Source organism: Oncorhynchus kisutch, linkage group LG3 (genome assembly GCF_002021735.2).
Source record: "Oncorhynchus kisutch isolate 150728-3 linkage group LG3, Okis_V2, whole genome shotgun sequence".
Lineage (NCBI taxonomy): Eukaryota > Metazoa > Chordata > Actinopteri > Salmoniformes > Salmonidae > Oncorhynchus > Oncorhynchus kisutch.
Genome location: NC_034176.2, coordinates 6,584,832 through 6,604,682, shown reverse-complemented (window position 1 = coordinate 6,604,682; position 19,851 = coordinate 6,584,832). Strand labels below are relative to the sequence as shown.

The 19,851-nt window shown below is 40.6% G+C and overlaps 2 protein-coding genes across 6 annotated transcripts in view; one reads left to right on the top strand and one right to left on the bottom strand.

Annotated features, from left to right (window-relative positions):
• The window catches only part of LOC109886235 (trichohyalin-like), a 44,848-nt gene extending 44,057 nt beyond the window's left edge, over positions 1-791 (bottom strand). For all 4 annotated transcript variants that reach the window (XM_031816846.1, XM_031816847.1, XM_031816850.1 and 1 more), the window contains exons 1-2: positions 641-791; positions 440-466 (exon numbers count right to left, since the gene is read on the bottom strand). In XM_031816846.1, the coding sequence (XP_031672706.1) occupies positions 440-461 (22 nt within the window). In that variant the 5' untranslated portion in view covers positions 462-466; positions 641-791. The remainder of the gene's footprint in view (positions 1-439; positions 467-640) is intronic.
• A 6,744-nt stretch (positions 792-7,535) lies between these two features.
• Positions 7,536-14,059, top strand: LOC109877883 (C-X-C motif chemokine 13-like). 2 transcript variants are annotated; one of them, XM_020470115.2, is made up of 4 exons: positions 7,536-7,648; positions 8,564-8,699; positions 12,368-12,448; positions 12,919-14,059. In XM_020470115.2, exons 1-4 carry the CDS (start codon positions 7,585-7,587, stop codon positions 12,971-12,973), a joined length of 336 nt encoding a protein of 111 aa, XP_020325704.1. In that variant the 5' UTR covers positions 7,536-7,584; the 3' UTR covers positions 12,974-14,059. The 2 variants fall into 2 exon arrangements, with proteins under 2 accessions (XP_020325704.1, XP_020325703.1); XM_020470114.2 differs by having other exon boundaries at positions 12,511-13,028.
• Positions 14,060-19,851: the final 5,792 nt, after the last annotated feature.

Below are 19,851 nucleotides of genomic sequence, written 5' to 3'. Positions count from 1 at the left end.
CTGAACCGAACTCAACTTAAATCTACTGAAGAAAAGGATCTGTTATGACTAAATATATAGAATAAATTAGAGGCTCTTTATTTTTCCATTAGACAGACATGTTTGTCAGGTAGCTGAGCATTTGTCAGGTAGCTGAGGAAACTAGGGAAATGTTTGCTTGCTAGGAACAGTGGGTTTTAACTGCCTTGTTCAGGGGCAGAACAACAGATTTTTACCTTGTCAGCTCGGGGATTCAATCTAGCAACCTTTCGGTTACCTGCTCAACACTCTAACCACTAGTCTACCTGTCGCCCCTCATGTTACATTTCATCCAGACACACATTTACACATAAAGACAAATAAAACCACAAACACATTTCATTTTCAATAGTTGGTTTAGTTCTGTTCTCCCAGATACATGAAAGAAAAGTTCATCATTAATTATAGCATGTTGACTTACTATGAACTCTGGACTCTGCCATTTTCACTGCAATAACAAGAGAAAACATTCATATTTACATCATTACCTTTCATCAAATTCTCTCTTTTGCTCAATCACACAGATACAAACATCACTTCATCTTTCTCCAGTCCTCATTGTTTTAAAACAGGACTGTTGTGTCTAGTTTGGAAAGTGAAATATCCTGAGATCTCCTCTTACCTTTACTGGTCTTCACGTCCTCCACTTCACTTTCAAAATAGTTTATTTAAATCTATAACCACTCTAATAGTCACTATATGTGCATATCTACATGTTTTTACAGAACAATCTACACCTCAGTCCTATACTGAGACACAACTTTCAATTTCCCCTTTGCTCAGGTATTTGGAGTAAACTCCTCCCCCCAGCCTCTCTGGTTAATAGAAAACCCAGTCACAAAGTCCGAATTGACTACAGGCCTATCGTAACATGACATGAGAACAGAAATGTACATTTCTGATCTTAGTTTAATGTTAGGCATACGGTTAGCAGTGTGATTTAGGGTTAAAATCAGAATTTAAGAATGTAAGTCAGTTGGTCGAGCATAGCGCTTGCAATGCCAGAGTTGTGGTTTCGATTACTAAAACAGTATGAAAATTAATGGACTACAGATCTTATGGTAAAATGTAGAAATACAGTGCCGTCTTCTATCATCTCTGAAGTTCTGAAAACTGTTTCAATTCTAATCAGCAGATGGTAGTGATGATCTTTAATTATAGTCATATTATCCTGAGCTGTAAAGATAGTGACTATCAATATTAGCTTCTCTTATCTCTTTGGACACCTTCACATGAGTAAATGAGTGAAATTGCTTCCATGACAAATAGTCTCAATGCTTTTCCATCCCCTCCTAACAAAATAAATGTATCTGACTGGTGGTCATTTACTGTCTGAGAAGAGAGTATCATTACCACCTGCTGGTCAATGTTGGGAACTGCGGTGAATTTACAAATCAGAAAGTCAGACATACCATATAGGGGGCTAGGGGTAAAGACTGAGTTTGGGTTAGGGTGTGTAGGGGACAGGGGACAGGTCTGGGGGTAAAGACTGAGTTTGGGTTAGGGTGTGTAGGGGACAGGGCTGGGGGTAAAGGCTGAGTTTGGGTTAGGGTGTGTAGGGGACAGGGGACAGGGCTGGGGGTAAAGACTGAGTTTGGGTTAGGGTGTGTAGGGGACAGGGCTTGGGGTATATGCTAACAGTCCTTTAGTGTGGGAGCCTGCTAACAGTCCTTTAGTGTGGGAGCCCGCTAACAGTCCTTTAGTGTGGGAGCCTGCTAACAGTCCTTTAGTGTGGGAGCATGATAACAGTCCTTTAGTGTGGGAGCATGCTAACAGTCCTTTAGTGTGGGAGCATGCTAACAGTCCTTTAGTGTGGGAGCCTGCTAACAGTCCTTCAGTGTGGGAGTCTGCTAACAGTCCTTTAGTGTGGGAGCCTGCTAACAGTCCTTTAGTGTGGGAGCCTGCTAACAGTCCTTTAGTGTGGGAGCATGCTAACAGTCCTTTAGTGTGGGAGCCTGCTAACAGTCCTTTAGTGTGGGAGCCTGCTAACAGCCAACCGTATGAAACAGATGAGGTTAGGTACACACTCATCATTTCCAATGGAAACTACTGGGACCAACACGCATGATAGTTACAGTATGAGCTGCAATAGTTTCCACTGAATAAAACAGTGTGATTCTCACAGTTAGTGTTATAATGTCTATATAACAGTGTTATAATGTCTATAACAGTGTTATAATGTCTTTAACAGTGTTATAATGTCTATAACAGTGTTATAATGTCTATAACAGTGTTATAATGTCTATAACAGTGTTATCAGGTCTATTTAACAGTGCTATAATGTCTATGTAACAGTGTTATGAGGTCTATATAACAGTGTTATAATGTCTTTAACAGTGTTATAATGTCTATAACAGTGTTATCAGGTCTATTTAACAGTGCTATAATGTCTATGTAACAGTGTTATGAGGTCTATATAACAGTGTTATGAGGTCTATATAACAGTGTTATGAGGTCTATATAACAGTGTTATGAGGTCTATATAACAGTGTTATCAGGTCTATATAACAGTGTTATGAGGTCTATATAACAGTGTTATGAGGTCTATATAACAGTGTTATCAGGTCTATATAACAGTGTTATGAGGTCTATATAACAGTGTTGTGAGGTCTATATAACAGTGTTGTGAGGTCTATATAACAGTGTTATCAGGTCTATATAACAGTGTTATCAGGTCTATATAACAGTTAGTGCTGTTTGCATGAGCACTCAGACTTGATTCAACTAACAAGTCGTCATCAAACCTTTGATTTGAATCAGGTGTGTGAGTGCTCCCCTTTGGGTCTCCAGAACCAGGATTGGGAGACACTGGTCTTAACACCCGGAGGTCTGTTCATTCAGAACAAAACCGTAACAAACAGTTTGTAACGGAAACCATTACCTTTGAACAAAAACATGCTTTTCAATAAAAATGCAAGTTTCTTCTGGACAAATTCATGTTGGTCCCTCCCCTTTTCCTTCAGTTTGCATCTGCTGGTTTCCGTGTGGGTTTGAGGGGTCGTGAACACACCCCAGGTTTCCACTGACCCACCATGCTCATCATACTCAGATCATAGAAGGTGGCACAGACATGGGCTGGCTGCATGTGGTTTACCCACACGGTGTTCAGGTTCATTATATTGCCTAACTTTCTATTCTGGTTCAGAGGGGAAAGTGAAATCCAGGAAGTGAAATGCTGTGCTTTCTTCCTCCTTTGGTCCATTTGGAGTTTTCTGGTTCTGCAAAGCCATAAAAAACCTGTATTATAATGATGGGACTGATATAATAGGCATCCTATCTACTAGACTCACTGTCAGTCTGGGACTATTAAAGTATGGTAATATAGTAATACTAACACAGCTACTATTACATTATTACTTTGTTATAAACTTGTATTAGCCTTCATCTAATCCTATTTTATCTGACCATAATAGCCTTTATTACAAGACATATGTTATTATACCCATGTTATTATACCCATGTTATTCACCCATGTTGTTCAACCCATGTTATTATACCCATGTTATTCAACCCATGTTATTATACCATTGATGACATGGCTAGTTGTCACACTAACAATGGGTGTATGTGTGGTGGTGTAGGTTGATTGGTGCTCCTGCTTCCTATCACTCAGAAGTTAAGTATCAAGCTAAGATGACGACAATGCCTGCCAGGGATGTTTCCCACATACTTTGAATGTTCAAAATCATAGTGTCAGAACACCTTTAAAGCCTCAAATCACAAGATGATCCAACTTTCAAAACCAGTCCTATTTCGGCCACAGCATTCAACTAGCTAGCCACAGCAGTCAACTAGCTAGCCACAACAGTCAGCTAGCTAGCCACAGCAGTCAACTAGCTAGCCACAGCAGTCAGCTAGCTAGTCACACCAGTCAATTAGCTAGCCACAGCAGTCAGCTAGCTAGTCACACCAGTCAACTAGCTAGCCACAGCAGTCAACTAGCTAGTCACACCAGTCAATTAGCTAGCCACAGCAGTCAGCTAGCTAGTCACACCAGTCAATTAGGTAGCCACAGCAGTCAACTAGCTAGCTGTTTACCTTTCTACCACATTCACTAATTTGTTTGTAAACAACTAACAAGCTAGTTTGCTCTCTCATGTTCTTGTCAAACTGTCAACAGAGTAGCTAGGAAGCAACAAGATATGCCAAACAACAGCCTAAAAACCACTTGAGGGCAAATAAATCAGATTTGATAGTTCAGACACAAGTCGCATGGCCAGGAATCAGATTTGTATCTGACTTAAAATCACTTATGAAGGTGGTTTGAAATGTGACTTGAAATGTCCAATTCCATGTGCTTTTTGCTGTTCAGACTGCAGGAAAAATAACAGATTAGAATCGGATATGGAAAAAATGTGGATTTGAGTCATTTCAAACTGCCAATGGGAACAAGCCCTATATGTAGGTTCGCTTTGGATAAGAGCGTCTGATAAATGACCACAATGTGAAATTAGATGTGATCTTCACCGGGCAGTCCACGGCCAATAGAGAGCTCTTTCCATCAGTCTGCTAATGCTTGTTAGCATTTTCAGGTCCTTATTCTGGGTTCCCTGCACCCGATGAAGTGAAATGAATCTAAATGAAACACAAGTGATATGAAGCTATCAGCCTTGATAAATGTGTGGCTGAGTGATTCTGATAGGGAAAAGAACACAAGTGATATGAAGCTATCAGCCTTGATAAATGTGTGGCTGAGTGATTCTGATAGGGAAAAGAACACAAGTGATATGGAGCTATCAGCCTTGATAAATGTGTGGCTGAGTGATTCTGATAGGGAAAAGAACACAAGTGATATGGAGCTATCAGCCTTGATAAATGTGTGGCTGAGTGATTCTGATAGGGAAAAGATACGACAGGGTAATACTCTATTAATTCCCAAGGAGGAGATGTTGTTGCAGTGTATAAAGTCAGGTCCACAATTACTGACACCCTTGATAAAGATGAGAAGAACCAAAGTAGCTTTATTTTCATGTCATCTGAACATAGTACAGGTTCCGATGGAGACCGTTTCCGTTTATCAAACTGCAGGTGTTTACATTTGTTGGATGCCATTAAAAAGGAGCCTCATACCAACTGTAAAATATGGTGGTGGATCTTTGATGTTATGGGACTATTTTGCCTGTTCTTTTTATGTTTTTTGTCCACAAAGTCAAAAACTCTGCCTATTTCTACCATTTATCTTCTGAAAAATGAGATTCTTAAACCTAACCTTAACCCTAAGCTTAAAAGAAGACCAAAAATATTATTTTTGTTTTGTCCTGGGACCCTTGTTACGGTCAACGGCATCATCAAATTTGCCAAGTACCAGGCCATTTCAGCCAAAAACCTGGTTGCCTCTCCAGGGGTCTGAACCTTGGCCACAAGGTTAAATTACCACAAAATGAACAGTTTGTTAAGGTCCTCTCAGTCTCCAGACTTGAACCCCATTGAAAACCTGTGGTTTGAATTGAAGAGGGCAGAGTCCATCAGCGCAGACAAGAGATATCAAGGATCTGGAAAGACTCTGTTATAGAGGAATGGTCAAAGATACCTCCTGATGTGTTCTTCATTCTCATAACCTAATGTAGCAGGTCTAAGATCCCTCCTGATGTGTTCTTCATTCTCATAACCTAATGTAGCAGGTCAAAGATCCCTCCTGATGTGTTCTTCATTCTCATAACCTAATGTAGCAGGTCTAAGATCCCTCCTGATGTATTCTTCATTCTCATAACCTAATGTAGCAGGTCTAAGATCCCTCCTGATGTGTTCTTCATTCTCATAACCTAATGTAGCAGGTCTAAGATCCCTCCTGATGTGTTCTTCATTCTCATAACCTAATGTAGCAGGTCTAAGATCCCTCCTGATGTGTTCTTCATTCTCATAACCTAACGTAGCAGGTCTAAGATCCCTCCCGATGTGTTCTTCATTCTCATAACCTAATGTAGCAGGTCTAAGATCCCTCCTGATGTGTTCTTCATTCTCATAACCTAATGTAGCAGGTCTAAGATCCCTCCTGATGTGTTCTTCATTCTCATAACCTAATGTAGCAGGTCTAAGATCCCTCCTGATGTGTTCTTCATTCTCATAACCTAATGTAGCAGGTCTAAGATCCCTCCTGATGTGTTCTTCATTCTCATAACCTAACGTAGCAGGTCTAAGATCCCTCCTGATGTGTTCTTCATTCTCATAACCTAATGTAGCAGGTCTAAGATCCCTCCTGATGTGTTCTTCATTCTCATAACCTAATGTATCAGGTCTAATATCCCTCCCGATGTGTTCTTCATTCTCATAACCTAATGTAGCAGGTCTAAGATCCCTCCCGATGTGTTCTTCATTCTCATAACCTAATGTAGCAGGTCTAAGATCCCTCCTGATGTGTTCTTCATTCTCATAACCTAATGTAGCAGGTCTAAGATCCCTCCTGATGTGTTCTTCATTCTCATAACCTAATGTAGTAGGTCTAAGATCCCTCCTGATGTGTTCTTCATTCTCATAACCTAATGTAGCAGGTCTAAGATCCCTCCTGATGTGTTCTTCATTCTCATAACCTAATGTAGCAGGTCTAAGATCCCTCCCGATGTGTTCTTCATTCTCATAACCTAATGTAGCAGGTCTAAGATCCCTCCTGATGTGTTCTTCATTCTCATAACCTAATGTAGCAGGTCTAAGATCCCTCCTGATGTGTTCTTCATTCTCATAACCTAATGTAGCAGGTCTAAGATCCCTCCTGATGTGTTCTTCATTCTCATAACCTAATGTAGCAGGTCTAAGATCCCTCCTGATGTGTTCTTCATTCTCATGACCTAACGTAGCAGGTCTAAGATCCCTCCTGATGTGTTCTTCATTCTCATAACCTAACGTAGCAGATCTAAGATCCCTCCTGATGTGTTCTTCATTCTCATAACCTAATGTAGCAGGTCTAAGATCCCTCCTGATGTGTTCTTCATTCTCATAACCTAATGTAGCAGGTCTAAGATCCCTCCTGATGTGTTCTTCATTCTCATAACCTAATGTAGGAGGTCTAAGATCCCTCCTGATGTGTTCTTCATTCTCATAACCTAACGTAGGAGGCGTAAAAGAAGATCCTATAAAACGTAGTAGAAAAAGACTCAGTGGCCATTATCCTCTCAAGGTGAGGTATTGAAAACAGCAGGGCCATTTTAACCCCTTTCTTTTTGAGAGAGAAAAGAAATATGACTTGTGAAACAAAATCACTTTCACTGAGCAATTGTATTAGTATAAAATATAATTTTTTGCATAAAATATAGCTCAGTGTTTGTATTGTTGATTTTATACAGTCTTTTATTGATCATCTTTATCAAAGCCAATAATTATGGACCTGTCTGTATGTCTACGAGAAATACAGTTTTTAAACGCTCTCCAATCTTAACCACTGAATCTCTACTTGTTCTACTCAGCATTTACCAGGTTTTGACTAGATTTTTATATCCTCCAAAAGTCTGATCTTCATTTTGTGTGAAGACGAGGGATTCCCCCACACTTCCTTTTTAGCAGCAATATAAACCCAGAGACAACATCATTCAGTTTCAGTAGACACCAGCCGACCACAGCCAACACAGACTCAAGATGCCTTTCAAGCCACACTACCTGTTGGTGTCCCTGACTCTCTGCTGGTTCGTGGCTCTTCAAGGTGAGATATTGCATATTTATCTATATATCTACATATCTATGAATCTGTTCAACTTGACTCTTAAACAATCAACAAACCAAACCTACTATCGTTTATTTTTTTAAACAATTTAATTCCAATTATCACAATCAATCCACTGCAATGTTAAGTGTCTCAGAGTAGGGTCTGTATTCAATTCGTACGGCAGAAGTTCTGCGTTGCAGCGTGAGTGAAGTTTAAAGGTAATGTTCCTGAGTGGAAACTGCATTCACGGTAAACGCTGCATGTCGGCTCAATCAGATATTACCGTTACATTGCTGTCACGCAATCACCGTCTTTTAACTGGTGTTTTTATTTCTTTACTTACCTATTGTTCACCTAATACCTTTGTTGCACTATTGGTTAGAGCCTGTAAGTACACATTTCACTGTCAGGTCTACTACACCTGTTGTATTCAGCATTTCACTGTAAGGTCAACTACACCTGTTGTATTCAGCATTTCACTGTCAGGTCTACTACACCTGTTGTATTCAGCATTTCACTGTGAGGTCTATTACACCTGTTGTATTCAGCATTTCCCTGTAAGGTCTACTACACCTGTTGTATTCAGCATTTCACTGTGAGGTCTATTACACCTGTTGTATTCAGCATTTCACTGTAAGGTCTACTACACCTGTTGTATTCGGCGCATGAGACAAATAAACTTTGATTTGATTTAATCTGTAACACTTCAGCGATGATACAGACTGAATAGCGCCCTAAGAGTGCTGATCTAGAATCAGTTTTGTCTTTGTAACATTCACATGTTTCAAAGTGCAACTTTTAGTGATGATAAAAAGGTGTTAACCCTACCCCGTAAACCTTAACCTTTAACCCAAAATTCTAACAACACTATATTGTTATTGTATGTAATATTCCCGGTCTTCATTCCTGCAGCATTCCCCATGAACGGCTGTGCTGCATGTCAGAAGTGTCGCTGCATCCGGACGTCCTCTGCTTTCATCTCTCCTAGGCTGTTCCACAGGATAGAGATCCTACCTCCAGGTGCCCACTGTCGTCAAACAGAGATCATGTGAGTCAACTAACTGTAACGGTTCTCTTGTAGTGAAGGAGAGTCGGACCAAAATGCAGCGTGTAGATCCATGTTTAATAAACAAACGTAAAACACGAATCAATTATAAACACTACAAAACAAAGAACGTAACGAACGTAACGAAAACCAAAACAGCCTATACTTGTGTGAACTAACACAGCGACAGGAACAAGGACATTAAGGACAATCACCCACGAAACACTCAAAGAATATGGCTGCCTAAAAATGGTTCCCAATCAGAGACAACGATAAACACCTGCCTCTGATTGAGAACCACTTCAGACAGCCATAGACTTAACTAGAACACCCCACTAAGCTACAATCCCAATACATACACACCACATACAAAAACCCCATGCCACACCCTGGCCTGACCAAATAAATGAACACAAAAGATAAACACAAAAGATAAACACAAAATACTTCGACCAGGGCGTGACACTAACACCACCTAGCAACCAGTCAAGAACATTTTCACAGTCAAAATGCAAACCAAGATCTATTTCTGAAACAATTTTTTTTTTAAACATGACTTGGTTACATTAACCTAACAAAAACTGTTATCTTGTACAGTAGCCCTAATACGTTACCTGGTCTGCCTAATACATTATCACAGCATTCATAATACGTTACCTGGTCTGCCTAATACATTATCACAGCATTCATAATACATTACCTGGTCTGCCTAATACATTATCACAGCATTCATAATACATTACCTCATCTGCCTAATACATTATCACAGCATTCATAATACATTACCTGGTCTGCCTAATACATTATCACAGTATACCTAATACATTGTCACAGCATGCCTAATATATTATCACACTATGTCTAATATGTATCACAGTATACCAAATACATTATTACAGTATACCTAATACATGATCAGTGTGCCTACTACATTATCACAGTATACCTAAAATATTATCATAGTATGTCTAATATGTATCACAGTATACCTAATACAGTATTAGTCTGCGTAATACATTATCACAGCATTCCTAATACATTGTCACAGCATGCCTAATACATTATCACAGTATACCTACTACATTATCACAGCATAATACATTATCACAGTATACCTAATACATTATCACAGCATAATACATTATCACAGTATACCTAATACATTATCACAGTATGCCTAATACATTATCACATCATATTGGCTACACTCTTAGAAAAAAAAGGTGCTATCTAGAAACCAAAAGGGTTCTTCAGCTGTCCCCATAGGAGAACCCTTTGACTAAATCGCTTCCTGCTTCCAGGTAGAACCCTTTTGAGTTCCATGTAGAACCCTCTGTGGAAAGGGTTCTACATGGAACCAAAAAGGGTTCTCCTATGGGGACAGCTGAAGAACCCTTTGGAACCCTTTTTCTATGTGTGTATATGCCTGACCTGACAATATTGTTATTCTCAGACAATATTATAGTTCAAAACTCGAGCTTTGATTACAAAACAGATCTGGTGGAGCACTTGTGAGGCACAGCTGAGCAGAAATTGAAATAATTGGCTTTTATTTTACTGGACTGATGGTATCTGTATCTGCCATGGTGCTTTCAAGACAACTGGGAACTCTGGGAGATAAACTAGGTCAAATCATGAAGTCAACAAACTTCAGGTTGGAAAGTTGGAGTTCTAGAAAGATGTCTCAGTTATCGACTTGGAATTTAGAGCCGGATGACCGTTCAAAATGATTTTTCCTAGTCGGGTCTCGTTTTTTTTTAGTTTCCAGTTGTCTTGAACACACTGAAGTTGGAAGTCTGAGATTTCGGAGTTCCCAGTAGTTTTGAACTCCGCATTAGTCTCAGCAGAGAGAGGGAGAGAACAGCAGAAAGTCCACCTCACACGGTCCAGCTCTCTCCTTCCTTTCCTCCGGTGAGACTGACCAGAGAGAGGTGAGACTAACCAGAGTGAGGTGAGACTGACCAGAGAGAGGTGCGACTGACCAGAGAGAGGTGAGACTTACCAGAGAGAGGTGAGACTGACCAGAGAGAGGGGACAACGTCTTCCACCTGATGGCTAATGCCTACCCGGTGCGCTTCTGAATAAAGTGCAACACAATTTTTTTTTTTTTTAAAGAAGAAGCGTAAGACTTTTATCGTTGGCTTTTATACAAAAAAATTTGGTGATGGACTAGGAATGCCTTGAAGTCGATGGCGATCGATTGGTTGGTAACCACTGGCCCAGTGGAATCTCCATTCATGTTGTTGTTGTTGTTCAGGCTTCATCTGTGTCTTGGAAACCGCACCTAAAACCCACGGTGGCTGTCATTGTCTTCACACATAGATCATGTGAGTCAGTCAGCGAGGTCTTGAACGAAGCGCTAAACTGTGGTTTTCTAATGCATAGGGGGAAGAAGCGTGGGGGAATCGGTCGTGGTGGAGGGGAAATTAATTAGTCAGTATAGTCGCTTTACTGCATGCTATGCAAACCAATCATTAGTCACTGATGATGAGTTCAATGTTCCTATTCGTAACCAAGGCTAAGACGTTGTAATAAATGTGGGCATTTGCAGTGGTAGCCTATAGCAATTCCCCCCGAAACTCAGTATGTGGCAGGGACTCCAGACAATCACAGATTACAAATATGTTTTTCTAGTCAAGGCTATCCTATTCAACTATTGCTGTACATATACTATTATATGCTACCTATTCTACATATGTACTATATATTCTATCCATATACTGTCCACAATGACTCTACATTCAATCACACATGTAAACATATACATACAGTGTATTCAGAAAGTATTCAGACCCCTTGACTTTTTCCACATTTTATTATGTTTACAGCCTTTTTCTAAAATGGATGAAATAAAAGTGTCCTCATCAATTTACACACAATACTCCATAATAACAAAGAGAAAACAGGTTTTTAGACATTTTAGAAAATGTATTAAATATAAAAAACAGAAACACCTTATTTACATAAGTATTCAGACGCTTTGCTATGAGACTACATTGAGTTTAGATGCATCCTGTTTCCATTGATCATCCTTGAGATGTTTCTACAACTTGATTGGAGTCCACCTGTGGTACATTCAATTGATTAGACATGATTTGGAACATCTCACACCTGTCTATATAAAGGTCCTACAGTTGTCAGTGCCTGTCAGAGCAAAAGTCAAGCCATGAGGTCGAAGGAATGCCAAGAGTGTGAAAAGCTGTCATCAAGGCAAAGGGTGGCTACTTTGAACAATTTCAAATATATATATATTTTTTAATGCATTTTGGGTTACTACTTGAATCCATATGTGCTATTTCATAGTTTTGATGTCACTATTATTCTACAATGTAGAAAATAGTAAAAAATAAAGAAAAACCCTGAAATGAGTAGGTGTCCAAACTTTTGTCTGGTACTGTACCTATACATACATTTACATATACAGGACTCTGACTTTGCTCGTCCTAATATTTATAGATTTCTTAAATCCATTATTCTACTCAGATTTGTGTGTATTGTTAGATATTACTGCACTGTTGGAGCTGGGAACACAACCATTTCACTACAGCCATAATAACATCTGCTAAATATGTGTACGTTCATATTGACGTTTTCTGATAGGTTAAATGCTGCAGTGTATGATATGTAACCATGGTGACACTGTAATATATATCCCTCCCTTCATTCATCAGCGTTACCAAGAAGGACAAAGCCACCGTCTGTGTGACTCCAGATGCAAGATGGATCAACAAAGTCATTGTCAAGTTACAAAGGTAAATACAACACACACACACACACTTCTGTTGACTTTAACACAGACCATCTCTTTCTACAGTACCAACAAGAAGAAGAGAAGTGCAGAACTTCCCATCTCAACCACCATTGAGTGAATTGGAACAGGAATGTATCAAGTTGGAGCTAAATGGACATGTGATACCAATGTGATGCCAATGTGATGCCAATGTGATGCCAATGTGATACCAATGGATTCTATTCAAATATGATTCCAATACCAAGTTAATTAGTTTATCTTAAATTATCTAAGTATGATTTGTTAGGTTCTTATTATTCAGAGTAAATAATCCACGGACACTAGAGAAGCTTTAACCAAGTTGAATTCTTCCCAGAGGTTCTGTACAGCTGTAATTCAGACAACCCAACATTTGTCCCATCCAGATATTTATATCCCAATTATTAAGACCCTCCTCCTTCTCTTCAATCCTTTCATTTTATGGTTCTACAGGAAGAGAGAAAAAAGGGAAACAGGAAACCAAACCTTTATTACTCCCTTCAGGTGACCTGTCCTCACCTCCTGACCTCAACCCCTCCTTCATCTAATCCACAGATGTCCATCTGTCTCCCCTGTATCAACACATCGCTGTCCTCACCTCCTGACCTCAACCCCTCCTTCACCTAATCCACAGATGTCCATCTGTCTCCCCTGTTTCACACTTTGCTCTCCTCTCGTCCCCCAACACATTCCACAGCTATCTGTCTTTCTACAGAGACCCAGTCTCTTTTACTCCTTAATATACTATGTGTCTAATCTGTCATGTCTTTAATATCTCAATGTTCAAACTGTCGAATCCAACAAGTCCCTCGTCTTGAACAACAGCATCCTAATGTTCAATTCATATAAACTTGGAAATTACTAATAAATGTATAAACAATGATAATAAAACATGAATAAAAACTAACAAATGATTAGAAAACATGAATTAAACAAACACATGAACAAACAACGAACAGACAGTCACCGTGAGGTGTACAGATTCAGAGACTTATGGCCTCTGAATGTTGATCACACAACAAAATGCCATTCCAGCTGAATCTGCTGTCTCCTTCAATGGCAGCTGGAGCAGCTTTTAGTCTCTCCACTTTCCCCTTCTGGTTATAAATAGAACATAACAGTATTAACAATGTGATAAGCGATGCATAATTATATATGCATAAAAACCAAAGTCTGAGACCATGACAAGTCCCACTCTCTCTTCACCTGACTCTATGCCTCCAGGATACTTTCCTGCCAGACTATAAAGCTTCCTCATGCTTACGCCCAGTCTTCCCCTTTAGGCCCCAGGTTCCGAGAGGTGTTCCCCAGTCTTCCCCTTTAGGCCCCAGGTTCCGAGAGGTGTTCCCCAGTCTTCCCCTTTAGGACCCAGGTTCCAAGAGGTGTTCCCCAGTCTTCCCCTTTAGGACCCAGGTTCCGAGAGGTGTTCCCAAGTCTTGTCACTTTCTCTCATCTCCTCCATTTCACCTGATTGGCACGTCACCTGATATGCAAGGGCGTTGTCACGCCCTGGTCAAAGTATTTTGTGTTTATCTTTATGTATTTGGTCAGGCCAGGGTGTGGCATGGGGTTTTTGTAATTGTGGTGTGTTTATCTTGGGGTTTTGGTGGTGGTATTGGGATTGTTGCTTAGTGGGTTATCTAGCAAAGTCTATGGCTGTCTGGAGTGGTTCTCAATCAGAGGCAGGTGCTTATCGTTGTCTCTGATTGGGAACCATATTTAGGCAGCCATATTCTTTGAGTTTGTCGTGGGTGATTGTCCTTAGTGTCCTATGTGTCTTTGTTTCTGTCGCATTGTTAGTTGACACAAGTATAGGCTGTTTCGGTTTTCATTACGTTTATTGTTTTGTAGTGTTTAGTGTTTATTCATTGTTACGTTTGTTTGAATAAATATGGATCGCAATCGCCACGCTGCAGTTTGGTCCGACTCTCCTTCACCACACCTAGAAAGCCGTAACTGGCGTATCCCTAACCCTGATAGGCACGTCACCTGATATGCAAGTGTGTATCCCTAACCCTGATTGGCACGTCACCTGATATGCAAGTGTGTATCCCTAACCCTGATTGGCACGTCACCTGATATGCAAGGACGTATCCCTATAATCCACGTTACATCCTCTTGAGGGAACTCAGCACTGTATCTGTTTTCACATCAATACCCCCCCCCCCCCCCCAAGGAGATCTTAACCCCTGCAGGTACTCTACGAAGTAGTGTGTCTCTCAAACCAATGCTGGTATAACCGCATCGCCTGTTCTCCAATAGGTCCCCTAGTTACCAGTAACCAATCCATGTGACATGAGTCGTAATAAACTGATATCCCAACAATGCTACTAAAGTAACCAATGTTACTAACAACATGGCCCATGACTATAGTCTCACAATACCCCTCATTTGCGCAGTAGTCCAATTCCATGCAATAAATACACTGTAGTATCCTACGCTACTAATACTGCTCCTTCAGTTACTGTCTCTACAGCTCCTTCAGTTGCTGTCCCTACAGCTCCTTCAGTTACTGTCCCTACAGCTCCTTCAGTTACTGTCCCTACAGCTCCTTCAGTTACTGTCCCTACAGCTCCTTCAGTTACTGTCCCTACAGCTCCTTCAGTTACTGTCCCTACAGCTCCTTCAGTTACTGTCCCTACTACTCCTTCAGTTACTGTCCCTACTGCTCCTTCAGTTACTGTCTCTACAGCTCCTTCAGTTACTGTCCCTACAGCTCCTTCAGTTACTGTCTCTACAGCTCCTTCAGTTACTGTCTCTACAGCTCCTTCAGTTGCTGTCCCTACAGCTCCTTCAGTTACTGTCTCTACTACTCCTTCAGTTACTGTCTCTACAGCTCCTTCAGTTACTGTCCCTACAGCTCCTTCAGTTCAGTTACTGTCCCTACAGCTCCTTCAGTTCAGTTACTGTCCCTACAGCTCCTTCAGTTACTGTCCCTACAGCTCCTTCAGTTACTGTCCCTACAGCTCCTTCAGTTACTGTCCCTACAGCTCCTTCAGTTACTGTCCCTACTACTCCTTCAGTTACTGTCCCTACTACTCCTTCAGTTACTGTCCCTACTACTCCTTCAGTTACTGTCCCTACTACTCCTTCAGTTACTGTCCCTACAGCTCCTTCAGTTACTGTCCCTACAGCTCCTTCAGTTACTGTCCCTACTACTCCTTCAGTTACTGTCCCTACAGCTCCTTCAGTTACTGTCCCTACTACTCCTTCAGTTACTGTCTCTACAGCTCCTTCAGTTACTGTCCCTACTACTCCTTCAGTTACTGTCCCTACAGCTCCTTCAGTTACTGTCCCTACAGCTCCTTCAGTTACTGTCCCTACTACTCCTTCAGTTACTGTCCCTACAGCCAACCTATAACCCATAACACACTATACTCTATCACTACATCTAACCCATAACACACTATACTCTATCATTACATCTAACCAGTGGTGTGCCGTGGGCCTGGGGGCTGGGCCTTCAGTGAGGTCCTACACAGTCCCACCCGAATTAATCCACCTCTTATTACCATCATTATGATGCCATGGCTCTAGACACTATACATTTAGACAGAAACGCAGTATAAAACCAGGCGTTGCGTCAGCTTGAAATTGAAATGTTTATTCATAGAATTGCAGGGGAAGAGTACAATACCTTTTCATTGTGCAGCTCCCGTTGCCCTGCGCGCTTGTTCGTTGAGCTGTAGATCCACTCGGGTGTCCCCAAAAGTTTTCAAAAGCACCATTGCTTGTAAGTGCCCAGCCGTGTCTCATTGCTGCCTTGGTTAGACAACTCAAGTTTGCAAAGCCAGTGTGGCTCCAAACACCAAATCTATCACTTGCAAATAATAGGCATTCCCAGCAGTACAGTTTGCAGTGCTTCTCGGAGCCTGTGAGCCATTGATAACGCTCGTAGTTGGAACTTTGAAAGTGGCGAACGAACCCCTTTCCCACCTGTGACAGGCTTTGTAGCGTCGGCGTCGGCCGACCTCTCCTTACAATGTCTAACTTTTCTTTAAAAGTTTGTCTTGAGAATGGCGTTATAATTATATCCTCGACCAAATCGATATCTTCTCCTTCTTCCGCCATTGTGGGTTAAAAAAAACAGCTTAGTAGTACGCAAATTAATTAGTTTATCAAATTCAGTTTCCTAGTTCTGAGGTTTGCATAGACCTGCCCATATAGGACCTGCCTCTCAATATTGGTAATCCAATCAAAAGACGTGCACGCACTTCGCCTGCTAGCTGGCTCCTGTGTAACACTGGAGCCAGCCAGCAGGCGTACAATTGCAAACTCTAAAGCTGATTGGTTGACACTAAATTTTCATTTCCATTCACTTTAAGCTACAAGCGCCCGCACTGTTGATTCTGAAGGTCTGAGGGCAGATTTTAGACCCCTGGCAACACATGATGGCTAAATATGATTGGATAAAATATCTAACATAAAGACCAGCCCTCCAAATCTCAACCTGGGGCTGGAAGCAGTGCAACCAAGAGGAACGCTATGAAATGAAGAGTATAACTCTTACTCTGGGGAATCATTTAATACATATTTGTGGGAAAATATATTTTAAAAAATATATATTTTCTGATGATGTTTAGGCCAGCAGAGAAGGCCTTGCTGGCCCTGACGGCCCACCACTGCATCTAACCCATAACACACTATACTCTATCATTACATCTAACCCATAACACACTATACTCTATCATTACATCTAACCCATAACACACTATACTCTATCACTACATCTAACCCATAACACACTATACTCTATCATTACATCTAACCCATAACACACTATACTCTATCATTACATCTAACCCATAACACACTATACTCTATCATTACATCTAACCCATAACACACTATACTCATCTATCACTACATCTAACCCATAACACACTATACTCATCTATCACTACATCTAACCCATAACACACTATACTCATCTATCACTACATCTAACCCATAACACACTATACTCATCTATCACTACATCTAACCCATAACACACTATACTCTATCATTACATCTAACCCATAACACACTATACTCATCTATCACTACATCTAACCCATAACACACTATACTCTATCATTACATCTAACCCATAACACACTATACTCTATCATTACATCTAACCCATAACACACGATACTCCTAATGCATTTTCTACAGTTATAAACATTCTAACATGTTCTCAAACCAGTTAGTCAATATACATCATTCCCTCCTCTGGAACCATGAACACCCTCATGTTCCACGAAACCTAAAAACATATTGACTTGAAAAGAAAAGAGAAACAAAGTACATGTATAATAACTCAGCACCACTGGTTGATGTGATGTAACATAATAACTCTGAATACAGGGTGAAACTAAACAACTTTCATGGTCGTCCCAAGCTGTCATCCAGTGATTCCCCCAAACAAACCACCTCCCCTCAGAACGACACTTAGAGATACGTTTCTGGAGACTCTCTCTGCCACATTAATGTGATCAGCGCCCCCCACCCTTCATCATGCTTCAGCAGGTCTCTCTCGCTGCATCCCAATCACAACTAAAACATTTGATAAATTATCCAACCCGAATGTAGAGTGACTGAACTCAATGCTTACTCTGAGACTGAGGCTCAAATTCCAGTTTATCAACTTGGCACACATCATCCCTGTTAGAACATACATTTATAAACCACCTTTTATTGTCGGTCAGAACTCTTCTCATTACAGCCCCCCCTTGTCCCTGTACTACAAATACAATGCATGTTAGTTTAAATAGTTAGCAGGGCGTATATCACCCCCCTCCCCCCCCCCCCCACCACCCCCCTTGTCCCTGTTTTCCTGTCATGAGTGGCCTGGTGAAGACAGATCAGTCTCTCAATGCATGTTAGTTTAAATAGTTAGCAGGGCGTATACCACCCCCCCCCTTTCCTTCACCCGGCACTTATCATTCCAGCATGTCTTCTTCAGATATCGTTTACAGTTCATTTTCCCAACGGCACATGTCACTTTGGCCTGTCACATTTCATGGCCCTTGATAATGTCCCGATTTTAATATCCAAGGAGATACTTCGGTTTCTCCCACGTACACAAGTCTCTCACCTGAACTTGTTCTGTCTCTCCACACTCACTCCACACGGACACACTCAACAAAACACAGATCACAACAACAGTTAAGTTCATTACATTTCTGTTTCAGGAAATTCAGACAAACATTGACTATATGACGAATTATGACCTTAACCTTTTCTTAGTAAAATCTTGAAGACAAATGTCAAAAAGCATAACATAATGTTACTGCTAAAACCATTTTCTAAATTAGTCCATATCCCCTTATTCTACTGGTGATCTCTAGGAAAAGTTACTAGATCATGAAGTTAGCGCCCGAACCCCTCACAGAATTCCCTCTCCAGGATCCCAATCTGGTGAAATTTGGATCAAAACAGAAACTCAAAGTGAAATCAGCAATACAGTATATCACAATACATATATCACAATCCATATATCACAATACAGTATATCACAATCCATATATCACAATACATACATCACAATACATACAGTATATCACAATACATATATCACAATACATATATCACAATACATACATTATATCACAATACATATATCACAATACATTATATCACAATACATACATCACAATACATACATCACAATACATACATCACAATACATACATCACAATACATACAGTATATCACAATACATACATCACAATACATATATCACAATACATATATCACAATACATATATCACAATCCATATATCACAATCCATTAGAAGTTACTGTCATTCCTTATTAACATATAGTTTCCTTTCTACAGGCAGCGTGAACACAGTACCACTGTATAAGTACCCAAAACCAGGACCTCAGGGAACTGGTCATTTTCCCCTTTCAAACACGTGATTGTAAAAAAATAAACCAATTCGACTAACTAATCATCTTAGAATTACAACTCTTTATTACTCTCTATGGAAATGTATTACCAAGCGCAACATAGCTTCTGCGTGTAAATCAGCTAGAAAGATGTGTCGGCATCGAGTAATTGTCTCTGGCCCCCTCCCAGTTAGGGGGAGTGATGAGCTCTACAGCAAAGTCTCACAACTCAATTGCTGGTTGAAAACTGTTTTATGCCCCTCCCAAAAGATAGAATTTGTAGATAATTGGCCCTCTTTCTGGGACTCACCCACAAACAGGACCAAGCCTGACCTGCTGAGGAGTGACGGACTCCATCCTAGCTGGAGGGGTGCTCTCATCTTATCTACCAACATAGACAGGGCTCTAACTCCTCTAGCTCCACAATGAAATAGGGTGCAGGCCAGGCAGCAGGCTGTTAGCCAGCCTGCCAGCATAGTGGAGTCTGCCACTAGCACAGTCAGTGTA

Coding starts and splice junctions, on each gene's coding strand:
- LOC109877883 (XM_020470115.2), top strand. CDS start 7,585: ATGCCTTTCAAGCCACACTACCTGTTGGTGTCCCTGACTCTCTGCTGG. Junction 7,649..8,563: donor CTGGTTCGTGGCTCTTCAAG/GTGAGATATTGC, acceptor TCATTCCTGCAG/CATTCCCCATGAACGGCTGT. Junction 8,700..12,367: donor TGTCGTCAAACAGAGATCAT/GTGAGTCAACTA, acceptor TTCATTCATCAG/CGTTACCAAGAAGGACAAAG.